This window comes from Rhinopithecus bieti, unplaced genomic scaffold (genome assembly GCF_001698545.2).
Source record: "Rhinopithecus bieti isolate Rb0 unplaced genomic scaffold, ASM169854v2 scaffold_2349, whole genome shotgun sequence".
Lineage (NCBI taxonomy): Eukaryota > Metazoa > Chordata > Mammalia > Primates > Cercopithecidae > Rhinopithecus > Rhinopithecus bieti.
The window spans coordinates 1,144,730-1,168,411 of record NW_016804051.1 but is presented as its reverse complement, the minus strand read 5'-3'; the positions used below and the strand labels follow the sequence as shown (position 1 = coordinate 1,168,411).

Genomic DNA, 23,682 nt, shown 5'->3' with positions numbered 1-23,682 from the left:
TAGCCAGGATGGTCTCGATCTCCTGACCTCATGATCCACCTGTCTTGGCCTCCCAAAGTGCTGGGATTACAGGCTTGAGCCACCGCGCCCGGCCAATTGTGAATATTTTTTAACCCAAATCACTTCTTAACTTATTGTGGAACTGGATCCATGTCATATGCTTTTGAAATCTTGTCTTAGATATAACAATTTAAGAAATATTTTTAGAAAATTATGGAGTATGTGAAAATTATAAATTGCTAAATAAAGTATGATGATCTAAGCTCTCCAACCACTTGTTAGGACACTTATTACATGTAATATGGAGATATTTTATCAGATAAGTAGCTGCCCTCCAGATAAAAGGGCATTGTAGTATACCTTGCTTTGCCTCCTGAGAGCAGCAATGACAATTAATATGATAAAATTGCGATTAGGATGAGATTTCAAAGATATCAGCCATTCAGAGTTTAATTTTATTTTTATTTGCTTCTCTATATCTAAAATATTTTTGTTCATGTGTGAAAAGTAAATGGGGCCTCTTGCGGTGGCTCACGCCTGAAATCCTAGCACTTCGGAAGGCTGCGGCAGGTGGATCCTTTGAGGCCAGGAGTTTGAGACCAGTCTGGCCAACATGGCAAAACCCTGTTTCTATTAAAATACAAAAATTAGCTGGGTACAGTGGCACAGGCCAGTCGTCCCACCTACTTGGGAGACTGAGGCATGAGAATCGTTTGAACCTGGGAGGCAGAGGTTGCAGTGAGCCGAGATCTCACCACTGCACTCCAGCCTGGGTGACAGAGCAAGACTCTTTCTCAAAAAAAAAAAAAGGTTAAGATAGAGACAGGACAGGACAGGAAGTAATTCCTTCAGAAGTAGAGACAAATATTTGAGACATAACGTCTTGTGCTTTAACAGTTATAACTACGTGTTTACATACTCTTATGAAAATTTAAGGGCGTCACTGATCTAAAATATACTTTTATAACTTAATTTTTGTCATACAGTATTGGCTTTCTCTCCAGTATTGTCATAAGATCATTTTGGGGAATAGGATTTTTTTTTTCAGTTTTTTTCCTTTGTTTTTTTCAGTTATTATCTTTTAACTCTCTAGAGTTTAAATCTATACCAGTGTGGGCTGGGTGAGGTGGCTCACACCTGTAATCCCAGCACTTCAGGAGGCTGAGGCAGGCAAGCTCCTTGTTTGAGCTCAGGAGTTCGAGACCAGCCTCAGCAACATGGCGAAACCCCCATTTCTACAAAAAAATAACAAAAATTAGTTGTGTATGGTGGTGTATGCCTGTAGTCCCAGCTATTCAGGAGGCTAAGGGGAGAAGATTGCTTGAGCCTGGGAGTCAGAGGTTACAGTGAGCTGAGATCACACCCCTTACACTCCAGCCTGGGTGACAGAACCAGACCCTGTTTCAAATAAAAACAAAAAAAGTCCTGATTATCAATGTGAAGGGAGAGTTTTAATTGATTTTCATATTAGTGTAATATGTACCGTGAGCTGTGTTTTTTTTTCTTTTCAGGTTGCTTCTGCTTTTAATTTTTTTCACAGTTCAGATTTTTATGTTTTTGGTGCATCACTCTTTTAAAAATGCTGTGGTTCCCATCAAACTTGTTCCAGACTTATATTTTCTAAAACCTGGAGAGAAACCTCATAAGTACAAAACAAGTCTGCTTCTTCAAAATTCTACTGGTGAGTGTGTGAAGGTCTGTGAATGAATGTTGGGCATGGAGCGTGGGGTTGAGGGGTGGATAAAGGTCTAGATTTTTGGCCGGGCGCGGTGGCTCAAGCCTGTAATCCCAGCACTTTGGGAGGCTGAGACGGGCGGATCACAAGGTCAGGAGATCGAGACCATCCTCGCTAATATGGTGAAACCCCGTCTCTACTAAAAAATACAAAAAACTAGCCGGGCGAGGTGGCGGGCGCCTGTAGTCCCAGCTACTTGGGAGGCTGAGGCAGGAGAATGGCGTAAACCCGGGGGGCGGAGCTTGCAGTGAGCTGAGATCCGGCCACTGCACTCCAGCCTGGGCGACAGAGCAAGACTCCGTCTCAAAAAAAAAAAAAAGGTCTAGATTTTAGAAATATATTTAAGGTAAAGGCGTGGTCTATCTGCATGAAATCTATAGTTCAATACATCTCTTATTGATGCTGAAGAATATATTACAGTAGATTTTGGTTTACAAATAAATGACAGTTTTGGCCAGGCGTGATGGTTCACACCTGTAATCCCAGTACTTTGGGAGGCTGAGGCAGGTGGATCACCTGAGGTCAGGAGTTTGAGAGCAGCCTGGGCAATATGGTGAAACCCCATCTCTACTAAAACTATAAAAATTAGCCAGGCATGGTGACACACGCCTGTAGTCCAAGCTACGCGGGAGGCTGAGGCAGGAGAATCGCTTGAATCTGGGAGGCAGAGGTTGCAGTGAGCCAAGATCGTACCACTGCATTCCAGTCTGGGCAACAGAGGGAGACTCTGCCTCAAAAAATAAAATAAAATAAGGTAAAAATAAATAAATAGTTTTTAAAAATACTCTAATTTATACTTTGTATAATAGTAAAATTTCTTTTTTTAATAATAATGTTATTCTTGCCAGCATGTTTTATGCTGAAAAGCTCATGGTGAGCAAAATATACTTCAGAAGTTGAGAAACCCTCTTTACAAAGAGTTATAGTACATAATATTTATAGAAGTATGTGTCTGCATAGAAGTGTTTAATTCTTCAAGGACAGTCTGAAGAATTAGTTAAAACTAAGAAAAATGAGACAAATATAAATCTCTCTAATTGAATACATTAGATTTGTAATGGATATTTTTGGCTTTGCTATTAGTATCCTTACCACATAGTTGTCAAATATGAAAAAAATTTAAACATACAGACTTGAGCAAAGCTCAAAACAAAAAACTGACATAGTGTTCTGATTTTCAAAACATTCAAAGCTAATACAAACTTTATTCATATGTGATCAGTTGTTCCTAAAACATCTCCTGTTCTGTAACAAACTCTGTGGGGTTTAACCTTTCTAACACTTTACCTACATTCTAGTATCTTTCCTTTTTGATTCACCAACTGATTCAAAAAAGACTTTGCAAGTATTAAAATAATAAGCGTGGCTAGGAATGATTATAAATTACTATTAAAGTCATCACTGTTAAAATCTGGTGCTTGTTATATAACCTTCATTCTTTCGGGTAAAGATGCATTTATTGATGGATAAATGAGTGAGAACATGGAAAATTACTTGGAGCGTGGAAAATTAATGGAAAATTGCTCGAATGGAAAATGTTAGGTTTTGCAATTTTTTTCTTTCGTTAGGAATTCTCGTTTTGGTTTTAAAATACATTTTATATTGCTAACATATAATCCTTACACTATGATAATCTTGACATTTTTTATATATGTCCAGGGAATTGTACATGCATCTCAAATATTTCTTTTTTTAAAAAAAGGACCTTGGCTTCAAATAAAATCTTTTTGCTTTGAGTTAATTCTCACTGAGCTTTAGAAATTCTAGTATTTTCAGTTTCTCTTTGTTTTTTATTCTTAGAGTTGCTTGCTTATGCATGCCTTCCTAAGCCTTGTGTGTGTTCCAAAATAAACCACTTCTTTTTTGAATCGCTGGCCTCTCTGTGTATATATATATTAGGTGGTATCTTGCCCACCTTGCAGAGCTTTTTGTATCTCTTGTGCTGTGCTTCCTTCACTTATAATGTGTCTCTCTTCTCAGGGTACATAGCTGTTCTTGCAAGTTAGAGATAAGAGATCAGTTAAGGTACTAGGTTGGGAGTAAAGTAGTGTCACCATTCTCTATGACACTGAGATTTGGTGCTGTGTCTGATCCACCCTGCCATACTATTCAGTTACTAGTAATGTTTTGCTTTGTTTGATTTAAATTTCTCTCAAAGGCACATTTGTCCTTCCCTGAATCCTGGTTTTTGTTATGATAGAGGGGAAACTGCATGTATTCGGCAGACATGTGGTATAGATTTAAATCCTGACAGGATTTAAAATCTTACTCTTGGCTCCAGGTACTTTAGAGAATGTAGATAGCGATGTGATTATGTGTTTGAATATTTTAAGGTAGTTAAGGCAATTGACATGTCTGCCCAGAGCCTACAAAAAAATCCTCTAGCGAGTGATGTTACCATGCCTATATCTTTCTGAGCTTAGCAGGTTATCTTGTTACCTAAAATTGTCAGATAGATTTTTATTCTTATTATTTAACCAAATTTCTTGTATTACAGGTTAACTTTTCAATGTTAATAATAGTTGTAGTAGCAACAGCAGCAGCAACAGCAGCGGCAGCTAAAATATGCACAGTTACTATGTGTCAGGTTCTAGTCTGTGTATATATTCAGTCATTTAATCCTCATGATCACTCTACCTATGAGGCAGTTATACTTATTTTACCCACTTTACAAAAGAGGAAACTTAAGGTCCAGAGCATCTAGGTAACTTGCTTGAAGGACAAATAATTTAATATTACAACTCAGCTTTAAAACCAGGCTGACTGGCTTCAGAGCCAATGTACTTACTTGTGTATTTGCTAATGAAAATAAAATATTACTAGAATTATCTTCCCAATGTTACTAAAAGCTTCGTTTAAACTCATTCTTTATTATTTGCTTATTTTCTGACACCAGACTCAGAGATCAGTGATCTTATTGACTTTTTCACAAGCCAGAACATAATGGTGACCATGATTAATGACAGTGACTATGTATCCGTGGCTCCCCATAGTGCGGCTTTAAATGTGATGCGTTTAGAAAAGGTAAGATGAATGCACTGAAGGAATATCCATTTGGGAGTTATGCAAGATTAAAACATTTCTTCTAAAATTAATTATTTGTTGATTTGACCTTATGAGTTAGAAATTAGATTTTACTTTTGGAAATAAGTAGCTGACTTTATTTATGATACATTTCATTCCCTTACAGATGACCAATATATAAAGTTACAGAAATTTAGTTTTTTTTAAAAAGTACATGCTTGTTTAAAATATTAAAATATCTGTACATTCCAAACCAGATTGTCTTTATCTGTCATTGAGTATTATTTCTGTGAGTTGTTGAAGCAGTTTTTCAGTATGAGAATTAGCTTTGTTGGTGAGAAAAGCTTGGTACACAGCAATAATATATCCATTTATATACAGTATGTAATAAGTGTCTTTTTTTTAATTGTAGGACTATGTTTTTGCAGCTGTTTTCAACAGTACTATGGTTTATTCTTTACCTATATTAGTGAATATCATTAGTAACTACTATCTTTATCATTTAAATGTGACTGAAACCATCCAGATCTGGAGTACCCCATTCTTTCAAGTAAGCCAATGTATATACAGATAAATTTCCATATGCGTGTCATATATATAATAACCGTTAAAAAAACAAGCAAAAATAACTAAATATGTAGAAGTTTATCTTGTGAGGTCTCTTAGTCTTCTTAAAACTCAAGTGAGAAATGGTTTATGATTCCCCAGTATAAGTATGTTTCAGGGTACAGGAGATTCTGTTTTGGTATTGATATTTGTATAAGGAATAAGTGTGTTCTGTATTGATCATAGAATATAATATAATTTTTAAATGAATGGTTTTTACCCAAAATCCAGATATTGGGGTATTGAAAAAAACTTGAGAAGTCACCCGGACAACCATTTTTCCTCTAGATAGAACTGTTGGATTGTGCATATCAGAGTCAACTTAAGATTACAGAAAAGCATTCAACATTTTTTCTCATAATCCTTTTGATTGTCATATGCTAAAAATAAATGGACAAATATCTGGAACAATATTTTCTATTTTCTCTTGTCATACTTTTAAAAACAGCTTCATTGAAATATAATGCCCAATCAACCTGACCATTATTTAAAGTATGCACTTCAGTGTTTTTTATTATGCTCATAGAGTTGTGCAGTCCTCACTACAGCCAGTTTTAGATATACTATTACCCCGCACCCCAAAAAATAACCCCTATACTCATTAGTAATCACTCATTTCCTCTCATACCCACTCCCAACCCTAGGCAACCACTAATGTACTTTCTGTATCTATGGATTTCCTTATTTTAGACATTTTATATAAATGGGGAATCATACAGTATGTAGTCTTTTTTTGTCTGCTTTCTTGTACTTAGCATACTGCTTTGAAGATTCATCCATGTTGTAACACATATCAGTGCTTCATTTATTTTTACTACTAAATCATATTTCATTGTGTGGAATGTATGGAATGTTTATGTGAAATACCACATTCTGTTTATCCGTTCATCAGTTGATGGCATTTGGGTTATTTCCACCTTTTGGCTATTATGAGTAATGCTATGACTATTTTAGTACAAGATTTTGTATGAGCATATGTTTTTATTTCTCTTGGATGTATAGCTAGGAGTGGAATTGCTAGATCATCTAGTAACTCTATGTTTAACACTTGAAGAACTGCCAAACTGCCTTCCCAAATGTTAGCATCATTTTCCATTTCCAGCAGCAGTGTCTGTGGAGAGGTATCTCATATTATGAAATATTTCAAGCCTACAGAAAATGAACCACCTACTATCCAAATATTTCACATGTTAATATTGCATAATATTTGTTTTTAATAAAACTTTAAAGATACAGGTGAAAACTCATGTTACCCCTCTCCAACCTTATTTCCTTCTCTCCCATAGAAGTAACCACAATTCACAGTTTCACAATTTGTAATTCCCATACTTGTTTTTATGATGTTACTACATATGTCTGTATCCATAACTATTACACAAGATTTTACAACTTATAATTTTCATCAAACACTGACATATAATCGTATTATATTTTGAAAGAAATAAATGGGAGTTTTTAAAGCTAACTATTCATATAGATACTCATATTAATATTTCACATTTGTTTCTTCCTTCATTAGATTCTGTATGATTGGATCCAACTCTAGTCTCATTCATTTCCACTTCTTGCACTACTAGTCTACATATTTGTGGGTCTTTCTTGGCCAGTCATTCTTTCATGTAGACTAGGCCAGTCATTCTTTCATGTAGACTATGCCTGGGTTAGATATGCTAATATGTTCTTTCTGAGGTTTTGATTTTTTTTTTAGGACATAAGAAATATCCTAAGATATATTTTAAGACATAAAATGATTCTCAGTTCCATTTGTTATTCTGTGGTTGTCTTTCAGGAAATTACCGACATAGTTTTTAAAATTGAGCTGTATTTTCAAGCAGCTTTGCTTGGAATCATTGTTACTGCAATGCCACCTTACTTTGCCATGGAAAATGCAGAGAATCATAAGGTAATGACTCAGTTAAAAATATATAATTTGCTAATAAGAAGTGTCGTATAAAAATAACCTATTTGCATGATTGCAAGGCTTACTATAATTGTTATTTTAGAAATAAGTAAATGAAATATAAATACATTTATTATAGTTTCTTATTGTAATAGTAGTGATAATTAATATTTATTACTTGAGACTTGCTACATGCCTTAAAAATTATATTCTCTAATTCTCACAATATTGTGAGGTAAGATTTTTGTTACCGATTTCTTATAGATCAGGAAATCAAAGATGGTATTGTTCATATGACTTGCTCAGGTTGACTCAACTTGTTTAAATTGTGGATTTGGGAACTGACTATGATCTTTATGTCCTTAACTGGCACACTAACATGCCTGTCCCTTTTATCCTTTAACAGGGGTATTAAGTAGTCAAGGTGCTAAATTCTTATTAATGGAAAAAAAAGGTGAAAGTGATTGTCATCATTAGGGCCTTGGAGAAATTGCTGAGTATACAGAGGTTCTTTGGTATTCTTTCACTTCTTTTTGCGCCTTTCCCTTTTGTTTTCCTTTAGGCATATGGTGATCTTGTACAGTCTTTGGCTGTTCAAAGTCTCCCACTCTTTCACTCTGCTGAGATTATATCTTACCCCTCTAATAAAAATTCTGATCTTCTTCACAGATGATATTAATTAAGTAAAAACAAATTTGTCTAAATTAACTTACAGACTGTGATGAATAATGAACTCATTATTTTAATAAATTCTAAAAAGATAAATTCTAGGCCAAGTATGGTGGCCCATGCCTGTAATCCCAGCACTTTGGGAGGCCGAGGTGGGCGGATCACCTGAGGTTGGGAATTTGAGACCAGCATGACCAACATGGAGAAACCTCATCTCTACTAAAACTACAAAAAAAATTAGCCAGGCGTGGTGGCGCATGCCTGTAATCCCAGCTACTCGGGAGGCTGAGGCAAGAGAATCACTTGAATCTGAGAGGCGGAGGTTGAGGTGAGCCGAGATCATGCCATTGCACTCCAGCCTGGGCAACAAGAGCAAAATCTCCATCTCATAAATAAATAAATAAAATAAATTCTAATAGAAATTTTGTTATTAATTTGTTTAGTATAAAAGTAACACAGGGCCGGGCGCGGTGGCTCAAGCCTGTAATCCCAGCACTTTGGGAGGCCGAGACGGGCGGATCACGAGGTCAGGAGATCGAGACCATCCTGGCTAACACGGTGAAACCCCATCTCTACTAAAAAATTCAAACACTAGCCGGGCAAGGTGGCGGGCGCCTGTAGTCTCAGCTACTCGGGAGGCTGAGGCAGGAGAATGGCGTAAACCCGGGAGGCGGAGCTTGCAGTGAGCTGAGATCCGGCCACTGCACTCCAGCTCGGGGACAGAGCCAGACTCCGTCTCAAAAAAAAAAAAAGTAACACATATCTCTATTTTAAAATAATATTCAATTTTTGTCATAAATATACTCATTGTAGTAATGTATAAATTATAGAAAAGCGTAAGGAATATAGAAATCCATAACCCACTGCACGATAATAAAACTTACTGGACATTTGCATTTTTCTTTCTTGTTTCAACTGAAACATTTTAATTAAACTTTTTATTTTGAGATAGTTGTATATTCATGTTTATTTGTTAGAAATGACAGAGAGATCCAGTGTACTCTTTACATTTTTTTTTGAGATGGAGTCTCACTTTGTCACCCAGGCTGGAGTGCAGTGGCCGGATCTCAGCTCACTGCAAGCTCCGCCTCCCGGGTTCCCACCATTCTCCTGCCTCAGCCTCCCGAGTAGCTGGGACTACAGGCGCCCACCACTTCGCCTGGCTAGATTTTTGTATTTTTTAGTAGAGACGGGGTTTCACCGTGTTGGCCAGGATGGTCTTGATCTCCTGACCTCGTGATCTGCCCATCTTGGCCTCCCAAAGTGCTGGGATTACAGGCTTGAGCCACCACGCCCGGCCACTCTTTACATTTTATCCCAATGATAACATCTTGTAAAATTATAGAAAAATATAACAGGATATTGGCATTGATACAGTCAAGATACAGAACATTTCTGTCACCAAAAATATTCCCATTTTTTGCCCTTTCCTAGCCTCTCTGACCTGTGGCAACCACTACTCTGTTCTCTTATTTCTGGAATTTTGATAGTTCAAAAATGTAAAATGGCATCACAATAAGTTTTCTTTTGGGATTAGCTTTTATCAACTAGCATTTTTTTTGAAATTCATCCAATTTGTATGTATCTATAAGCCATTCCTTTTTATTGCTGGGTAATATTCCATGGTATGGATACATCACACTTTCTCTGACCGTTTGCCTGTTGAAAAACATTTGGATTATTTTCCATTTTTGGCTATTATGAAAAAGTTGCTGTGAACATTTGCATACAGGTTTTGTGTAAACATAAGTTTTCATTTCTCTGGAATAAATGCCCAAGAGTGTAATTGCTGAATCATACGTGTTTAGTTTTATAAGAAATTGCCAGATTATTTTCCAGGATGAGTATTCCATTTTGTATTACCCTCCCAGCAATGTGTGAATGACAGAAGTTTGAATTATCCAAAATAATTGCATTTGCCTTGGCTTATGTTTTTATTCTTGTATTAGAATTTACATGTGTCTCATGTTCTCGTAATTCATTGAACAGAAAACTTGCCAATTCTGTTCATTTCTCCTCTTCTTAACTAATCTTTATATTTTATGCTTCCTTTATCTCACTCTGTGGACAGCTCTTTCATATAATACCTTTAGTTATTCGGAGTAGATATTTTACAGATGGCAAAATCAACTAAATAAAGTTGTTAGGTATTTGGATTTGTGAAATATTTTAGAAATTTGAAATTAAATGAGAACCTGAGATAGGAAAACTATGATCATTTAAGTTTACTTGTGACATAAGTAACACCTTGGATTTATATACTATGCCAGTGTACATAAAAGGTTTTGAACATTTCAGAAGCTTTCACTTAAGCTGAAAGCCTTATGTAAATCCAAAGGATACTTGGCAATTTATTAGTGTTTTTATTTATGAAAGGTTCATTTTAAAATGAGAATTCTTTTCTGTGTAAACATATCTTCCCATCTGTTTCCACAGTATTTCAAAAGCTGTAATGTTTTGGCTATTTATTGTTTGTATGGCTGTTAACCCCAACTGCCGTGACACCTTTTGTTTTATTTTAATCTCAGTTTCTTAGCACTACTGTATTCTGATTCTTAAAAATTTTGTTGAAATTGTTACTACTTAGAGATAATGAGCCAAATTAAAGGCTAAATGGAATTTTATTTAGTGTGAGGGGACTTTTATTACCTATAGCCTGGAATGTGACCTTTTTGGTTTCGCTGATGTAATATTAAGAGATCTGCAATAATTTACTAATTTATTTGTATGTTTCTAAAGTGTCTAAAGTTATAATTTTTTTCTTTTTTTTTAGATCAAAGCTTATACTCAACTTAAACTTTCAGGTCTTTTGCCATCTGCATATTGGATTGGACAAGCTGTTGTGGATATCCCCTTATTTTTTATCATTCTTATTTTGATGCTAGGAAGCTTATTGGCATTTCATTATGGATTGTATTTTTATACTGTAAAGTTCCTTGCTGTGGTAAGTTAGTGTTGTACTCATGCTATTTATAGATACAATTTTATTTAAAAACTATTTATAAACATGACAATTGACTTATTGAATAATTTGGTTATTTTTTAAAGAAAATTGAGCAAGTATCTATTGTATTTAATACATGTAATCATTTTATATGATAATAAGTGACTTTTAAAAACAATAATTTACCACCATTTTAAAATAATTTCTTGAAACTAAAGTGATCTTTCATGTAGACCACCTACTTGGGTGTAATCAGGAACGTTTTAATATATTCCTTCCTTAAAATGCCTTTCTTGGTTTTACTTAGGCCTGAAAATAATTTCACAAAGGATATAAGCTCTTTTATTCCATAGTTTAAAACATAGCTTAATATTTCTGTATCTCAATAATGGGCAAGCTGTGAGCCAGATGAAGAACACAATCCCGTTTACAATAGCCACAAAAAAATTAAAATACCTAGGAATACATCTAACAAAGGAGGTGAAAGATCTCTACGGGGAGAACTATACAACATTGCTGAAGGAATTCAGAGATGATACAAACAAATGGAAAACATTTCATGCTCATGGATTAGAAGACTCAATATGTTAAACTGGCCATACTGCCCAAAGCAATCTACAGATTCAACACTGTTCCTATCAAACTACCAACATTATTCATCACAGAATTTAAAAAAACTATTCTTTTTTTTTTTCTTTTGAGACGGAGTCTCGCTCTGCCGCCCAGGCTGGAGTGCAATGNTAAAACATAGCTTAATATTTCTGTATCTCAATAATGGGCAAGCTGTGAGCCAGATGAAGAACACAATCCCGTTTACAATAGCCACAAAAAAATTAAAATACCTAGGAATACATCTAACAAAGGAGGTGAAAGATCTCTACGGGGAGAACTATACAACATTGCTGAAGGAATTCAGAGATGATACAAACAAATGGAAAAACATTTCATGCTCATGGATTAGAAGACTCAATATGTTAAACTGGCCATACTGCCCAAAGCAATCTACAGATTCAACACTGTTCCTATCAAACTACCAACATTATTCATCACAGAATTTAAAAAAACTATTCTTTTTTTTTTTTCTTTTTGAGACGGAGTCTCGCTCTGCCGCCCAGGCTGGAGTGCAATGGCCGGATCTCAGCTCACTGCAAGCTCCGCCTCCCGGGTTTACGCCATTCTCCTGCCTCAGCCTCCCAAGTAGCTGGGACTACAGGCGCCCGCCACGTCGCTCGGCTAGTTTTTTGTATTTTTTAGTAGAGATGGGGTTTCACTGTGTTAGCCAGGATGGTCTCGATCTCCTGACCTCGTGATCCACCCGTCTCGGCCTCCCAAAGTGCTGGGATTACAGGCTTGAGCCACCGCGCCCGGCCTAAAAAAGCCATTCTAAAATTCATATGGAACCCCAAAAGAACTCAAATGGCCAAAGGAATCCTAGGTAAGCTGAGCGCAGTGGCTCACACCTGTAATCCCAGCACTTTGGGAGGCCGAGGCGGGTGGATCACAAGGTCAGGAAATCAAGACCATCCTGGCCTACATGACGAAACCCCATCGGTACTAAAAATACAATAAATTAGCTGGGCGTGGTGGCATGTGCCTGTAGTCCCAGCTACTCAGGAGGCTGAGGCAGGAGAATTGCTTGAACCCAGGAAGTGGAGGTTGCAGTGAGCTGAGATCGTGCTACTGCACTCCAGCCTGAGCACCAGAGAGAGACGCCATCTCAAAAAAAAAAAAAAAAAAAAAAGAATCCTACCTAAAAAGAACAAAACCAGAGGCATTTCATTACCTGACTTCAAACTATACTATAAGGCTCCAGTGACCAAAACAGCATGATACTGGTACAAAAACAGACATGTAGACCAATGAAACAGAATAGAGGACCCAGAAATAAAGCCACACATCTATAGCCATCTGATCTTCAACAAAGTTGACAAAAATAAGCGACCGGAAAGGACTCTGTGTTCAATAAATGGTCCTGGGATAGCTGGCTAGCCGTATGCCGAAGAATGAAATTGGGCCTCCACCTTTTACCATGTATAAAAAGTAACTCAAGATGGATTAAAGATTTAAGGGTAAGACATCAAACTTTAAGAATTCTACAAGAAAACCTAGGAAATACCGTTCTGGACATTGGGAAAGAATTAAGTCTTCAAAAGCAATTGCAACAGAAATAAAAATTGACAAGTGGCACCTAATTAAACTAAAAAGCTTCTGCACAGCAAAATAAACTATAAACAGAGTAAATGGACAACGTACAGAATGGGAGAAAATACAAACTATGCATCCAACAAAGGCCTAGTATCCATAATCTATAAGGCACTTAAACAATTCAGCAGTCAAAAAACAACAAACTCCGTTAAAACGTGGGCAAAAGATACGAACAGACACTTCTCAAAGAAGACATGTAAGTGGACAACAAATGTATGAAAAAATGCTCTACATCACTAATCATCAGAGAAATGCAAATCAAAACCAGAGTGAGATACCATCTCACATCAGTTAGAATGGCTATGATTAAAAAGTCAAAAACCAACAGATGCTGGCGAGGCTGCGGAGAAAATGAAATGCTTATATACTTTTGGTGGGAATGTAAACTTCAGCAACCATGGAAAGCAGTTTGGAAAGTTCTCAAAAAACTTAAAACAAAACTACCTTACAACTCAGAAACCCTATCACTGGGTATATATCCAAAAGAAAATAAATCATTCTACCAAAAAGACTCATGAGCTGGTATGTTCATTGCAGCACTTTTCACAATAGCAAAGACATGGAATCAACCTAGGAGCCCATCAACCAGTGATTGAATAAAGGAAGTGTGTTACATATACACCATGGAATACTGTGCAGCCGTAAAAAAGAATGAAATTATGTCTATTGCGGCAGCACAGATGCAGTTGGAGGCCATTATTCTAAGTGAATTAACAAAGGAACAGAAAACCAACTATTGCATGTTCCCACTTATAAGTGGGAGCTCAATTGGGTAAACATGGACATAAAAATGGCAACAATAGACACTGGGCACTGTTAGATGGGGGCAGGAGGAAGGGGAGCAAGGGTTGAAAAACTAACTGTTGTGTACTATATCCAATACTTGGGTGACAGAATCAATTATACCCCAAACCTCAGCATCATGCAGTATACCTGTGTTAACAAACCTGCACATGTATCTCCTGAATCTAAAGTAAAACTGGAAATTATTTACAATAAAATAAAATATAACTTAAAATATCAAAGAAGAGACTGATTTGCATTCGTATGCACATGTAAATGACAGTAGGCCCTTTCATTGAATACTTTAACATTAGGAAAAAGGGAAAACAGAGTTAGGTGAGGTTGATGACTCAACCTCATCATCAAGGTTAGTTTCAGGTGAGGCTGAAACTAAACTTACCGATTTTGTCAGAGATCATAATGACCTTATATGTTAGTTTCTGCCATATAAAATAATGTTTTTCTTAAACTTTAAAAAATAAAGTGCTGTATATTAAAATATAGCTAATATTTGAGAGAGATTAAGTTGTAGCTAGCTATACTTGCTTTTTATAATTATGAGAGATAGTATTTTACTTGGTATAAAAAACTACAAATAGTGTTCAGTTTAAATGACTTATTTAGGATTGTATTAATAATTATTTCTTAATATTTAATATGACTGGTATTTCATGTCATGTGTATTGTAAGCTGTTCATATTTTTATAGAAACATATTTCTGATTTACAGGTTTTTTGCCTTATTGGTTATGTTCCATCACTTATTCTGTTCACTTATATTGCTTCTTTCACCTTTAAGAAAATTTTAAATACCAAAGAATTTTGGTCATTTGTCTATTCTGTGGTAAGTCACATTTTACATTATTTCAACTTTCCATAGCAGTTTAATTAAAAGTCACGAATTCTTTCCTGATTATACTAAAAATGTTACATGTCTTTTGTAAGTGCAGAATTTAGGTAGATAATTGGCAGCTTCTTTTCGTGTACATTTGTCTTCTGAATCATCCTTTCCACCTAGGAACAATATGGAAGACATTTAGCAACTAGTGTATCAAGGACACTAGTTACAAACAAGTGATATTGTTGTTGCTTGCTGGCTAAATATCATCTCTAGTTCCATGTTTTATTAGAGGATTGAAAAAATAGTTTAATGCTTAGACACCAATTTGTAAGTCAGTTTGTATGAAGTTTGTAAACACTTCGTCTCTTGTTTGTTTATTTTTTCTTTAGACAGCGTTGGCTTGTGTTGCAATCACTGAAATAACTTTCTTTATGGGATACACAATTGCAACTATTCTTCATTATGCCTTTTGTATCATCATTCCAATCTATCCACTTCTAGGTTGCCTGATTTCTTTCATAAAGGTAATTCTGCTAAATATTTTAATATGTTAAAAAACATAAATAAATATGGTCTAAATTGGGGATGTTAGTTCTTGTTCAGAAAATAGTAAAATGCATCAGGCTAGTGGCTACTGCTTGATTTAGATATTATTAATGCAGCGTAAATTATTGTAAGCTCTTGTCAAACTGTAAATTCTCAAAGGAAAAGGGCTATGTTCATTACAGGTTCTCTGATGCTCAAAATGATGTATATAATTAGAAGTGTGACATGATTTCAGTCAGTATTTGTTTTTAGGAGTTTATCAGTGATTAAATAATATATTTTACTATAAAGGGCTGAGAAAGAATAAAGTATAAGAGATTTTCTACAAGAAAAAATAGAGACAAAAACCAGATTCATTTTATTAAGACTGGATAATTGAAAAAAATTTCCATGTGATTAGAAAAAATATTGTTATGAATTCTTAATTTAGAATTGCTAATTAATTCTACTTTCTAATCCTACTTCCCCTGCTTCCCTTTTTAGGTCTCAGTTCAATGTGTTTAATTTATATTGATCCTCAGAAATATTTTGGGACAGGGAAGATTTTAAGTAAAAAATATAACTTACTAATATGAATAGCTAACTTATTTATAGAAAGTACACGTTTGCTAAACAAAATACATTTTTTCATTTTAATCCAAATATTTCTACATACTGCAGCTTACACATTTTCAAAACTTTTGTCTTAGATTTCTTGGAAGAATGTACGAAAAAATGTGGACACCTATAATCCATGGGATAGGCTTTCAGTAGCTGTTATATCGGTAAGAAATAAAGTGTTTTTGTGAGTTAGCATGTTACCTTAAGAATAGTTTGGTCCTGTGGTTTTAACTATATTTAGTTTTTTATCCTGTTGCATGAAAAGAAGGTACATAAAAGTTAAGTGTGTTACTTAACGCTAGCTATTCTGTGTTTCAGTGGGGAGTACCTTTCATTTACTGAATGTGTTCACTTTAATATAGCCTTTTACATGTTATTAATTCTATTTAATTACAGTTGTGTCTTTCTTAGAAGCAAAAACAAAGTTTTTGTGTTTCATTATATTTTATAAAGCTGACAATAAATGAATGATACAGAGGTAGAAAATAAATGAAGAATTTGCTAAAATAATTCTGCTTCGGTTTGTATTAAAATTTATTTTAATTATCTTTATCATGTCAAGTATGAAAAGGTTGTGATTGCTTCTTTTGGTAATGGCAAGGAACTTGATGTATATAGTCTTAGTTCCGTTGGCAAAGGAAAAAACTACAACAACAAATCTTTTAGTCATGAGCTGCTACATGTTTTTCTTTTAGCCCTACCTGCAGTGTGTACTGTGGATTTTCCTCTTACAATACTATGAGAAAAAATATGGAGGCAGATCAATAAGAAAAGATCCCTTTTTCAGGTCAGTTGATTTTTTTAAAGTTTTAAATGTTTTTAGTATATTTACAGAACTGTGTAATCATCACCATAACATAATTTTGGAACATTTCCAGCACTCCAAAAAGAAACTTGGTACCCATTTACAGTCACTTTCTTATCCCTACTTCCATAGCCCCCAGACTTAGGTAACCACTAATCTACTTTCTGTTTCTGTCAGATTTGCCTATTCTGAACACTTTATATAACTGGACAATGGAAATATGCTTTGGAAAACTTCAGTCAAAAGCCAACGATACTCTTAAATCCTTACATTTAACTTTTATATCTATTTGCTTTTTACCATAGTTGGTTGGCATGTTATTTTAATGTTGGAAAATCATCAGATTTGCCAGATAACATCTTTTAAAAATTACTAGGATTTGGGCTCTATAATTAGTATCTAGCATATGGTTTTACACTTAGTATAATGTTTGGAAGGTTCATCATGTAGTCGCGTGTAGCAGTACTTCACTACCTTTTTATTTTTGCTGAGTAATATTACATTGTATGTACATTGTACACTGCACTTTATATATAGTACTGCACTTTATTTATATCAATGAGTTGCTTTTACTTTTCAGCTATTATGAACTATGTGGCTATGAACATTTGTATACTACTTTTTGTATGGGCATATATTTTCATTTCTCTTGGGTGGATACCTAGAAATGGGATTGCTGTATCATTTGAGGAATTGCCAGACTGTTTGTAAAGTGGTAATACGATTTTACACTGCCGCTAGGAATGTTTTAGGGTTCTGTTTTCTCCACATCCTTGCCAATGCTTGTTATTGTTTGTCTTTTTTACATATTCTTCCAAATATATTAGCTAATTTATTTTTACTTTTTCTTCTGTCCAGCCTTGCTTACATGATTCATCACTTTATTATCATTTCAGCATCCTCAACTTTTGTCTTTTTGACCTGTCCACTAAAAATTATAATTATTGGTGAATTGAATTATATACTGGAAAAAATAACATGAAAGTTCCATTTAATAATACTACATATTTATTCCATATAAATTCAGCTGGTTTTTTTAAAAAAGGATTTTAGATCTGGGGGTAAATGTGCATGTTTGTTAGCTGGATATATTGCATATTGATCGGAATTGGGCTTCTAGTGTAACATTACCCAAATAGTGAACATTGTACCTAATAGGTAGTTTTTCAACCCTCATCCCTGCCCTCTTTTGAAGTCCATAGTCGTAATGTTTCCATGTTTATGTTCATGTGTATCCACTGATAAGTGAGAACATGTTGTATTTGATTGTCTCTTTATACTTGTGATTACTTGTAAGTGAAAACAGGTGGTATTTGATTGTCTGTTTCCAAATTACCTCACTTAGGATAATGGCCTCCAGTTCCATCCATGTTACTGTTAAGAACATAATTTCATTCTTTTTATGGCTGTATAGTATTCCATGGTGTATATATACCATATGTTTTTTGTCCAGTCAACTGTTGATGGACTCTTAGGTTGGTTCTATGACTTTGCTATTGTGAATAGTACCATGATGAACATATGAGTGCAGGTGTCTTTTTTATGTAATGGTTTTTTTTTTCCTTTGGGTATATACTCAGTAGTAGGATTGCTGGGTTGAATGGTAGTTATATTTTAATACTGTTTGGAAATATATCACATTTTGCTAGTTAGCACCTTCTTATCTCTTTCTTTTCAGTAGTTATCCAAAGCTTTCTCTTTATTCCTCATATTCCTCAAATCACCTTCCTGCATCTCAGTAAATAATCTTGTCATATATCTCAGAAAATAGAAGCACTTAATTATAAGTTATAAATTTCTACAAACTTACTCACATCTTCCATCATTTTTGCCTTTTCCCCATCCTAGAGGAAGTAGCAGCCCATCCTATTATCCAGGTCTTCATTTATTCTATATACTTGGAATATTGCTCAATTTTCTTTTTCTCTTTTTCTCTTTCCTTTCTGGATCTCAATGGTATATTTTTTGTGGGGTTGGGGAGGGTCACCTTTCTTCCATATATGAAAGAACCCATAGATCTTATTTGAACATGAATCCATCTCTAATTCCTATTCTGTATCTCTCTTTCCTTTCATAGCCCAAATCCTTCTATCTCCAGTTACTCACCTTCCATCTACTCCTATAACTCCCTGCAATCTGGATTTTCTCTTACCTTTCCATTGATACTATTTGCAATAAGATAACTAAAGATTTTGTCTTTTAATTGTCTAGTAGGCTCAACTTATTTAACTAATCTGCAGCCTTTAATATGATTGACATTGTTCTCCTTACAAATTTTTTTTTCTTTTTTTTTGAGATGGAATCTCACTCTGTCATCCAGGCTGGAGTGCAGTGTCGTGATCTCAGCTCACTGCGGCCTTCGCCTCCCAGGTTCAAACGATTCTCCTGCCTCAGCCTTCCAAGTAGCTGGGATTACAGGCATGTGCCACCAAACCCAGTTACTTTTTGTATTTTATTTTTTAGTACAGACAGGATTTCTCCATGGTGGCTAGGCTGGTCTCAAACTCTTGACCTCAAGTGATCTGCATGCCTTGGCCTCTTCAAGTGCCTGGATTATAGGCAGGAGCCACATTTTTCTTGTTCTTCGTTTTCCATTATGTCTTCTCCTGTTTGCCTCTATACTTCAAAATTGCCTTTGCAAGCACTTCATACACTGTCTATCCCTAAAGATAGTGTTACTGTGGGTTCTGACATCAACCCTCTACATCTACTCTTTCTGGGCAATTTCATTTATACTTGGGCTGTAAATTTTTTGAGGGCAAGGTTCATGTTTTTTCATCTTTCTTTTTGTGTAATAATACCTGACACCTACTAGTCATAAATAATATTGTTGAATAAATGAATGAGTTTAGGTAATATCATCCAAATGCTATCAGTCATTGAAAAATAATGCTTGTGGCTGGGCATGGTGGCTTGAACCTGTAATCCCAGCACTTTGGGAGGCCGAGGCAGGTGGATCACCTGAGGCCAGGAGTTTGAGACCAGCCTGGGCAACATGGTGAAACCCTGTCTCTACTAAAAATACAAAAATGAGCCGGGCGTGGTGGCGTGTGCCTGTAATCCCAGCTACTCAGGAGGCCGAGGCAGGAGAATCGCCTGAACCCAGGAGACAGAGGTTATAGTGAGCTGAGATCGCACCACTTCACTCCAGCCTGGGCAACAGAGTGAGACCATGTCTCAAAAAAAAAAAGAAAGAAAAGAAAATATCGCTTGTAATTCCACCTTTCAGAGATAATCCTAGATCTTATGTTAGTGTATTTTTTCAGTCTTTTCTCTGCCTAGTATCTGAATTTCTTACTATTTTTAATTATTTGAAAACCTACTGTCTTTATATATTTATTATATATATGTAGAAACCTTTCAACGAAGTCCAAAAATAGGAAGCTTCCAGAACCACCAAACAATGAGGATGAAGATGAAGATGTCAAAGCTGAAAGACTAAAGGTCAAAGAGCTGATGAGTTGCCAGTGTTGTGAGGAGGTAATTTATTCTTTATGACTAAGTCATAGTAAATATGAAATGATAAATTCCCAGTATATAGAAATTAATCTGAAAAATATTTTTCTTTGCATATGAAGCAATCTGAAAAAAATCTTTCTTGGAAAAAAATTACTTTGTTTACTTACTTTTGAATAAGTCAGGATTTCAGTCACAAATGGATATTTATTTGTACAGTATCCCCTTATTAGCCAATATAATTTTTGTAATATGGACATGAGGTATGTGCAGCCTGTCATTTCATGATAGGTTTTATAACTTTCTTTTAAATACAATTTTCTTATTAGAAACCATCCATTATGGTCAGCAATTTGCATAAAGAATATGATGACAAGAAAGATTTTCTTCTTTCAAGAAAAGTAAAGAAAGTGGCAACTAAATACATCTCTTTCTGTGTGAAAAAAGGCTGGTATTTAATTTTNGATATTTATTTGTACAGTATCCCCTTATTAGCCAATATAATTTTTGTAATATGGACATGAGGTATGTGCAGCCTGTCATTTCATGATAGGTTTTATAACTTTCTTTTTAAATACAATTTTTCTTATTAGAAACCATCCATTATGGTCAGCAATTTGCATAAAGAATATGATGACAAGAAAGATTTTCTTCTTTCAAGAAAAGTAAAGAAAGTGGCAACTAAATACATCTCTTTCTGTGTGAAAAAAGGCTGGTATTTAATTTTTTATTATGTAACTTTTCTGGAAGAGTAATTTCCACTTTTAGTATGATTGGATTATGAGTTTTCTTTCAATTCCTTTAGGAGAGATCTTAGGACTGCTGGGTCCAAATGGTGCTGGCAAAAGCACAATTATTAATATTCTGGTTGGTGATACTGAACCAACTTCAGGCCAGGTATGATATATAAGAGTATAGGATATGTTGAATGTGATTTATCTTTTTAATTAACAAACTTTTAATGACAAATTAGGATTTGATATTTAATTTTATGTATATTTTAGCATTTTTTTATACAGCTTGATCAAATTATGATCTTTTGGGTTATCTGTAAAAATAATGTGCATGGTGAAATTTTCAGACACATGTAGACGCACACATATATACAGTATTTCTGCTTTTGCAGTGCTTATATGCATGAGTTATTTGCCAACTTAATGGAAGACAATTTTATTAGCTTCAGGAGATGTGGGAGCTTGTTTAGACCTGCCATCAGCTGGTCTTTTATTATAAGCGTGTCACTCACCACTTTGTGGATACTTCACAAAACTACCTTGATCCCATTTCCTGCTTCTCTCCCCTTGCTTACTTTGTGTCAGCCACACTAACTCATTGCTTTCCTGGAAAATGCCAGACATATTGCCCAAGATATTTCCTTTGTTTGGCTATACCTTATACCCTAGAAATATATGTACTAAATTCACTTATCTCTTTGGCTTAACTGTCACCGTCCAGTGAAGCTCCCTGATCATTAGAATTACATCTTGCTTTTTCATCCAACTCTGTATTACTCTTTCTGACCATGTCTCTGAACTCTGACTTACCTATATATGTCCTCCCATCATCAAACATCAAAAAGGAGTAAAAAATCTGACTGGGTTCTGTGGTTCATGCCTGTAATCCCAGCACTTTGGGAGGCTGAGGCAGGAGGATTGCTTGAGCTCAGGAATTCAAGACTAGCCTGGGCAACATAGTGAGACCTTGTCTCTGCTAAATTCAAAAAAGAAAACAAAATAGCCTGGCATGGTGGCACTTGTTTGTAGTCTCAGTTACTTAGCAATAATAATAATAATAATAAAGGAGTACAAATCTGACTTGATATTACTCTGGCTGTAGGAAGGGGTTTTAATTAATGTGCTTGCCACTCCCTTCACAATGTAAATTAAAGAAAATAGTAAAAATTGGTTTGTGTTTCTATAGGTATTTTTAGGAGATTATTCTTCAGAGACAAATGAAGATGATTATTCCCTGAAGTGTATGGGTTACTGTCCTCAGATAAACCCTTTGTGGCCAGATACAACATTGCAGGAACATTTTGAAATTTATGGAGCTGTAAAAGGAATGAGTGCAAGTGACATGAAAGAAGTCATAAGTCGGTAAAATAATTGTCTTTAGATTCCTTTTGTTACTTAGAAAGGTTTACATTTCATATTTTTAAAATTTCATAACAGGCATTTCTGTGGACAATGATTTTATAGAAAATGTTTATTACTTTTCATATATTCTTTATGATATATGAAAATATATTGATAGCTATAAATTATGATAGTTATAAAAGGTCATTTTCTATTTCTAGTTGCAGGATGAATGTACCTGTAGATGTCATGAAACTTACTTTAATTGAAAGTGAACCATTTTATCAAGATATTAATTTATTTAAAATGATGTAAATTGGAGACTTTTGCCCTTACCTACTTATAATAAGCTTCAACTGAGTAACTATTCACAAGATCAGGGATCACACCCAGTTGATATTTGTGTTTATATATGTCATGGTGCTCTCATTTTGTAATGTTCATTTTGCAGAATAACAAATGCACTTGATTTAAAAGAACATCTTCAGAAAACTGTAAAGAAACTACCTGCAGGAATCAAACGAAAGGTACTTTCATTAAACACCAAATAATGTCTGTATTTTTTTATTGATAGTTTAGTACCTGATACTGTCTTGATAGATTCCTTATAGTGAACCTTTGTTAATTCCCCACCCGTCTTTTTCTTTCCATGTAGTTGTGTTTTGCTCTAAGTATGCTAGGGAATCCTCAGATTACTTTGCTAGATGAACCATCTACAGGTATGGATCCCAAAGCCAAACAGCACATGTGGTGAGTATGGTGCTTGTGACACAGTACATCATACTTCAGAATAGAACAGCTTCTTTTATTATATTAGTTTTATGTTATATGTACATCTTGATTTTAAATCCTATTCAAAGGATACAATAGTAATTAAAAATTAGATTTAGAGATTTCCTTAAGCTTTTGAAACTTTGCCGTATTTTTCATGAAGTGTTCATAATATTTTACATATTCCGAAACACAAATAAGCATATGAGTCATTATTAAAGAGTTCTAGTGTTCTGAATAGTTTTTAAGTTTTTTTCTGGTCATTTAGCATACAAATGATCTTTCCCATAATAATGGTGTCTTGAATTTATGTTGGGACTCTTTCTAGTACAGTCATGCATTGCTAATGACAGAGATACATTCTGAGAAAGGCATTTTTGTCATTGTGCAAACATAATAGAGTGTACTTATATAAATCTTTGGGTGGTTATAACCTACCACACACCTAGACTATATGGTACAGCCTATTACTCCTAGGCTATAAATCTGTAGAGCATGTCCCTGCACTGAATACTGTAGGCAGTTGTAGCACAATGGTAAGTATTTGTGTATCTGGACATATCTAAACACAGAAAAGGTACAGTAAAATAAAGTATTATAATCTTATGGGATCGCGATTGGAAATGTGTTTCATCATTGACTGAAATGTCATTATGCAGTTCATGTAAAGTACTAATTAGTTGAACAACTCTTTTTTTTTTTTTTTTTTTTTTTTTTTGAGAC

General features: G+C 34.9%; 1 protein-coding gene across 1 annotated transcript in view; it reads left to right on the top strand.

The window, feature by feature from the left end:
* Positions 1-23,640, top strand: part of ABCA5 (ATP binding cassette subfamily A member 5) — a 78,275-nt gene extending 54,635 nt beyond the window's left edge. The window contains 15 exon segments of the mRNA XM_017863702.1: positions 1,512-1,681; positions 4,632-4,759; positions 5,172-5,309; positions 7,155-7,268; positions 10,708-10,878; positions 14,596-14,709; positions 15,096-15,230; positions 15,942-16,016; positions 16,548-16,639; positions 20,011-20,137; positions 20,443-20,560; positions 20,919-21,010; positions 22,034-22,209; positions 22,640-22,715; positions 22,844-23,640. Of these exon segments, the coding sequence (XP_017719191.1) occupies positions 1,512-1,681; positions 4,632-4,759; positions 5,172-5,309; positions 7,155-7,268; positions 10,708-10,878; positions 14,596-14,709; positions 15,096-15,230; positions 15,942-16,016; positions 16,548-16,639; positions 20,011-20,137; positions 20,443-20,560; positions 20,919-21,010; positions 22,034-22,209; positions 22,640-22,715; positions 22,844-22,942 (1,825 nt within the window). The 3' untranslated portion in view covers positions 22,943-23,640.
* The last annotated feature ends 42 nt before the right edge of the window (positions 23,641-23,682 follow it).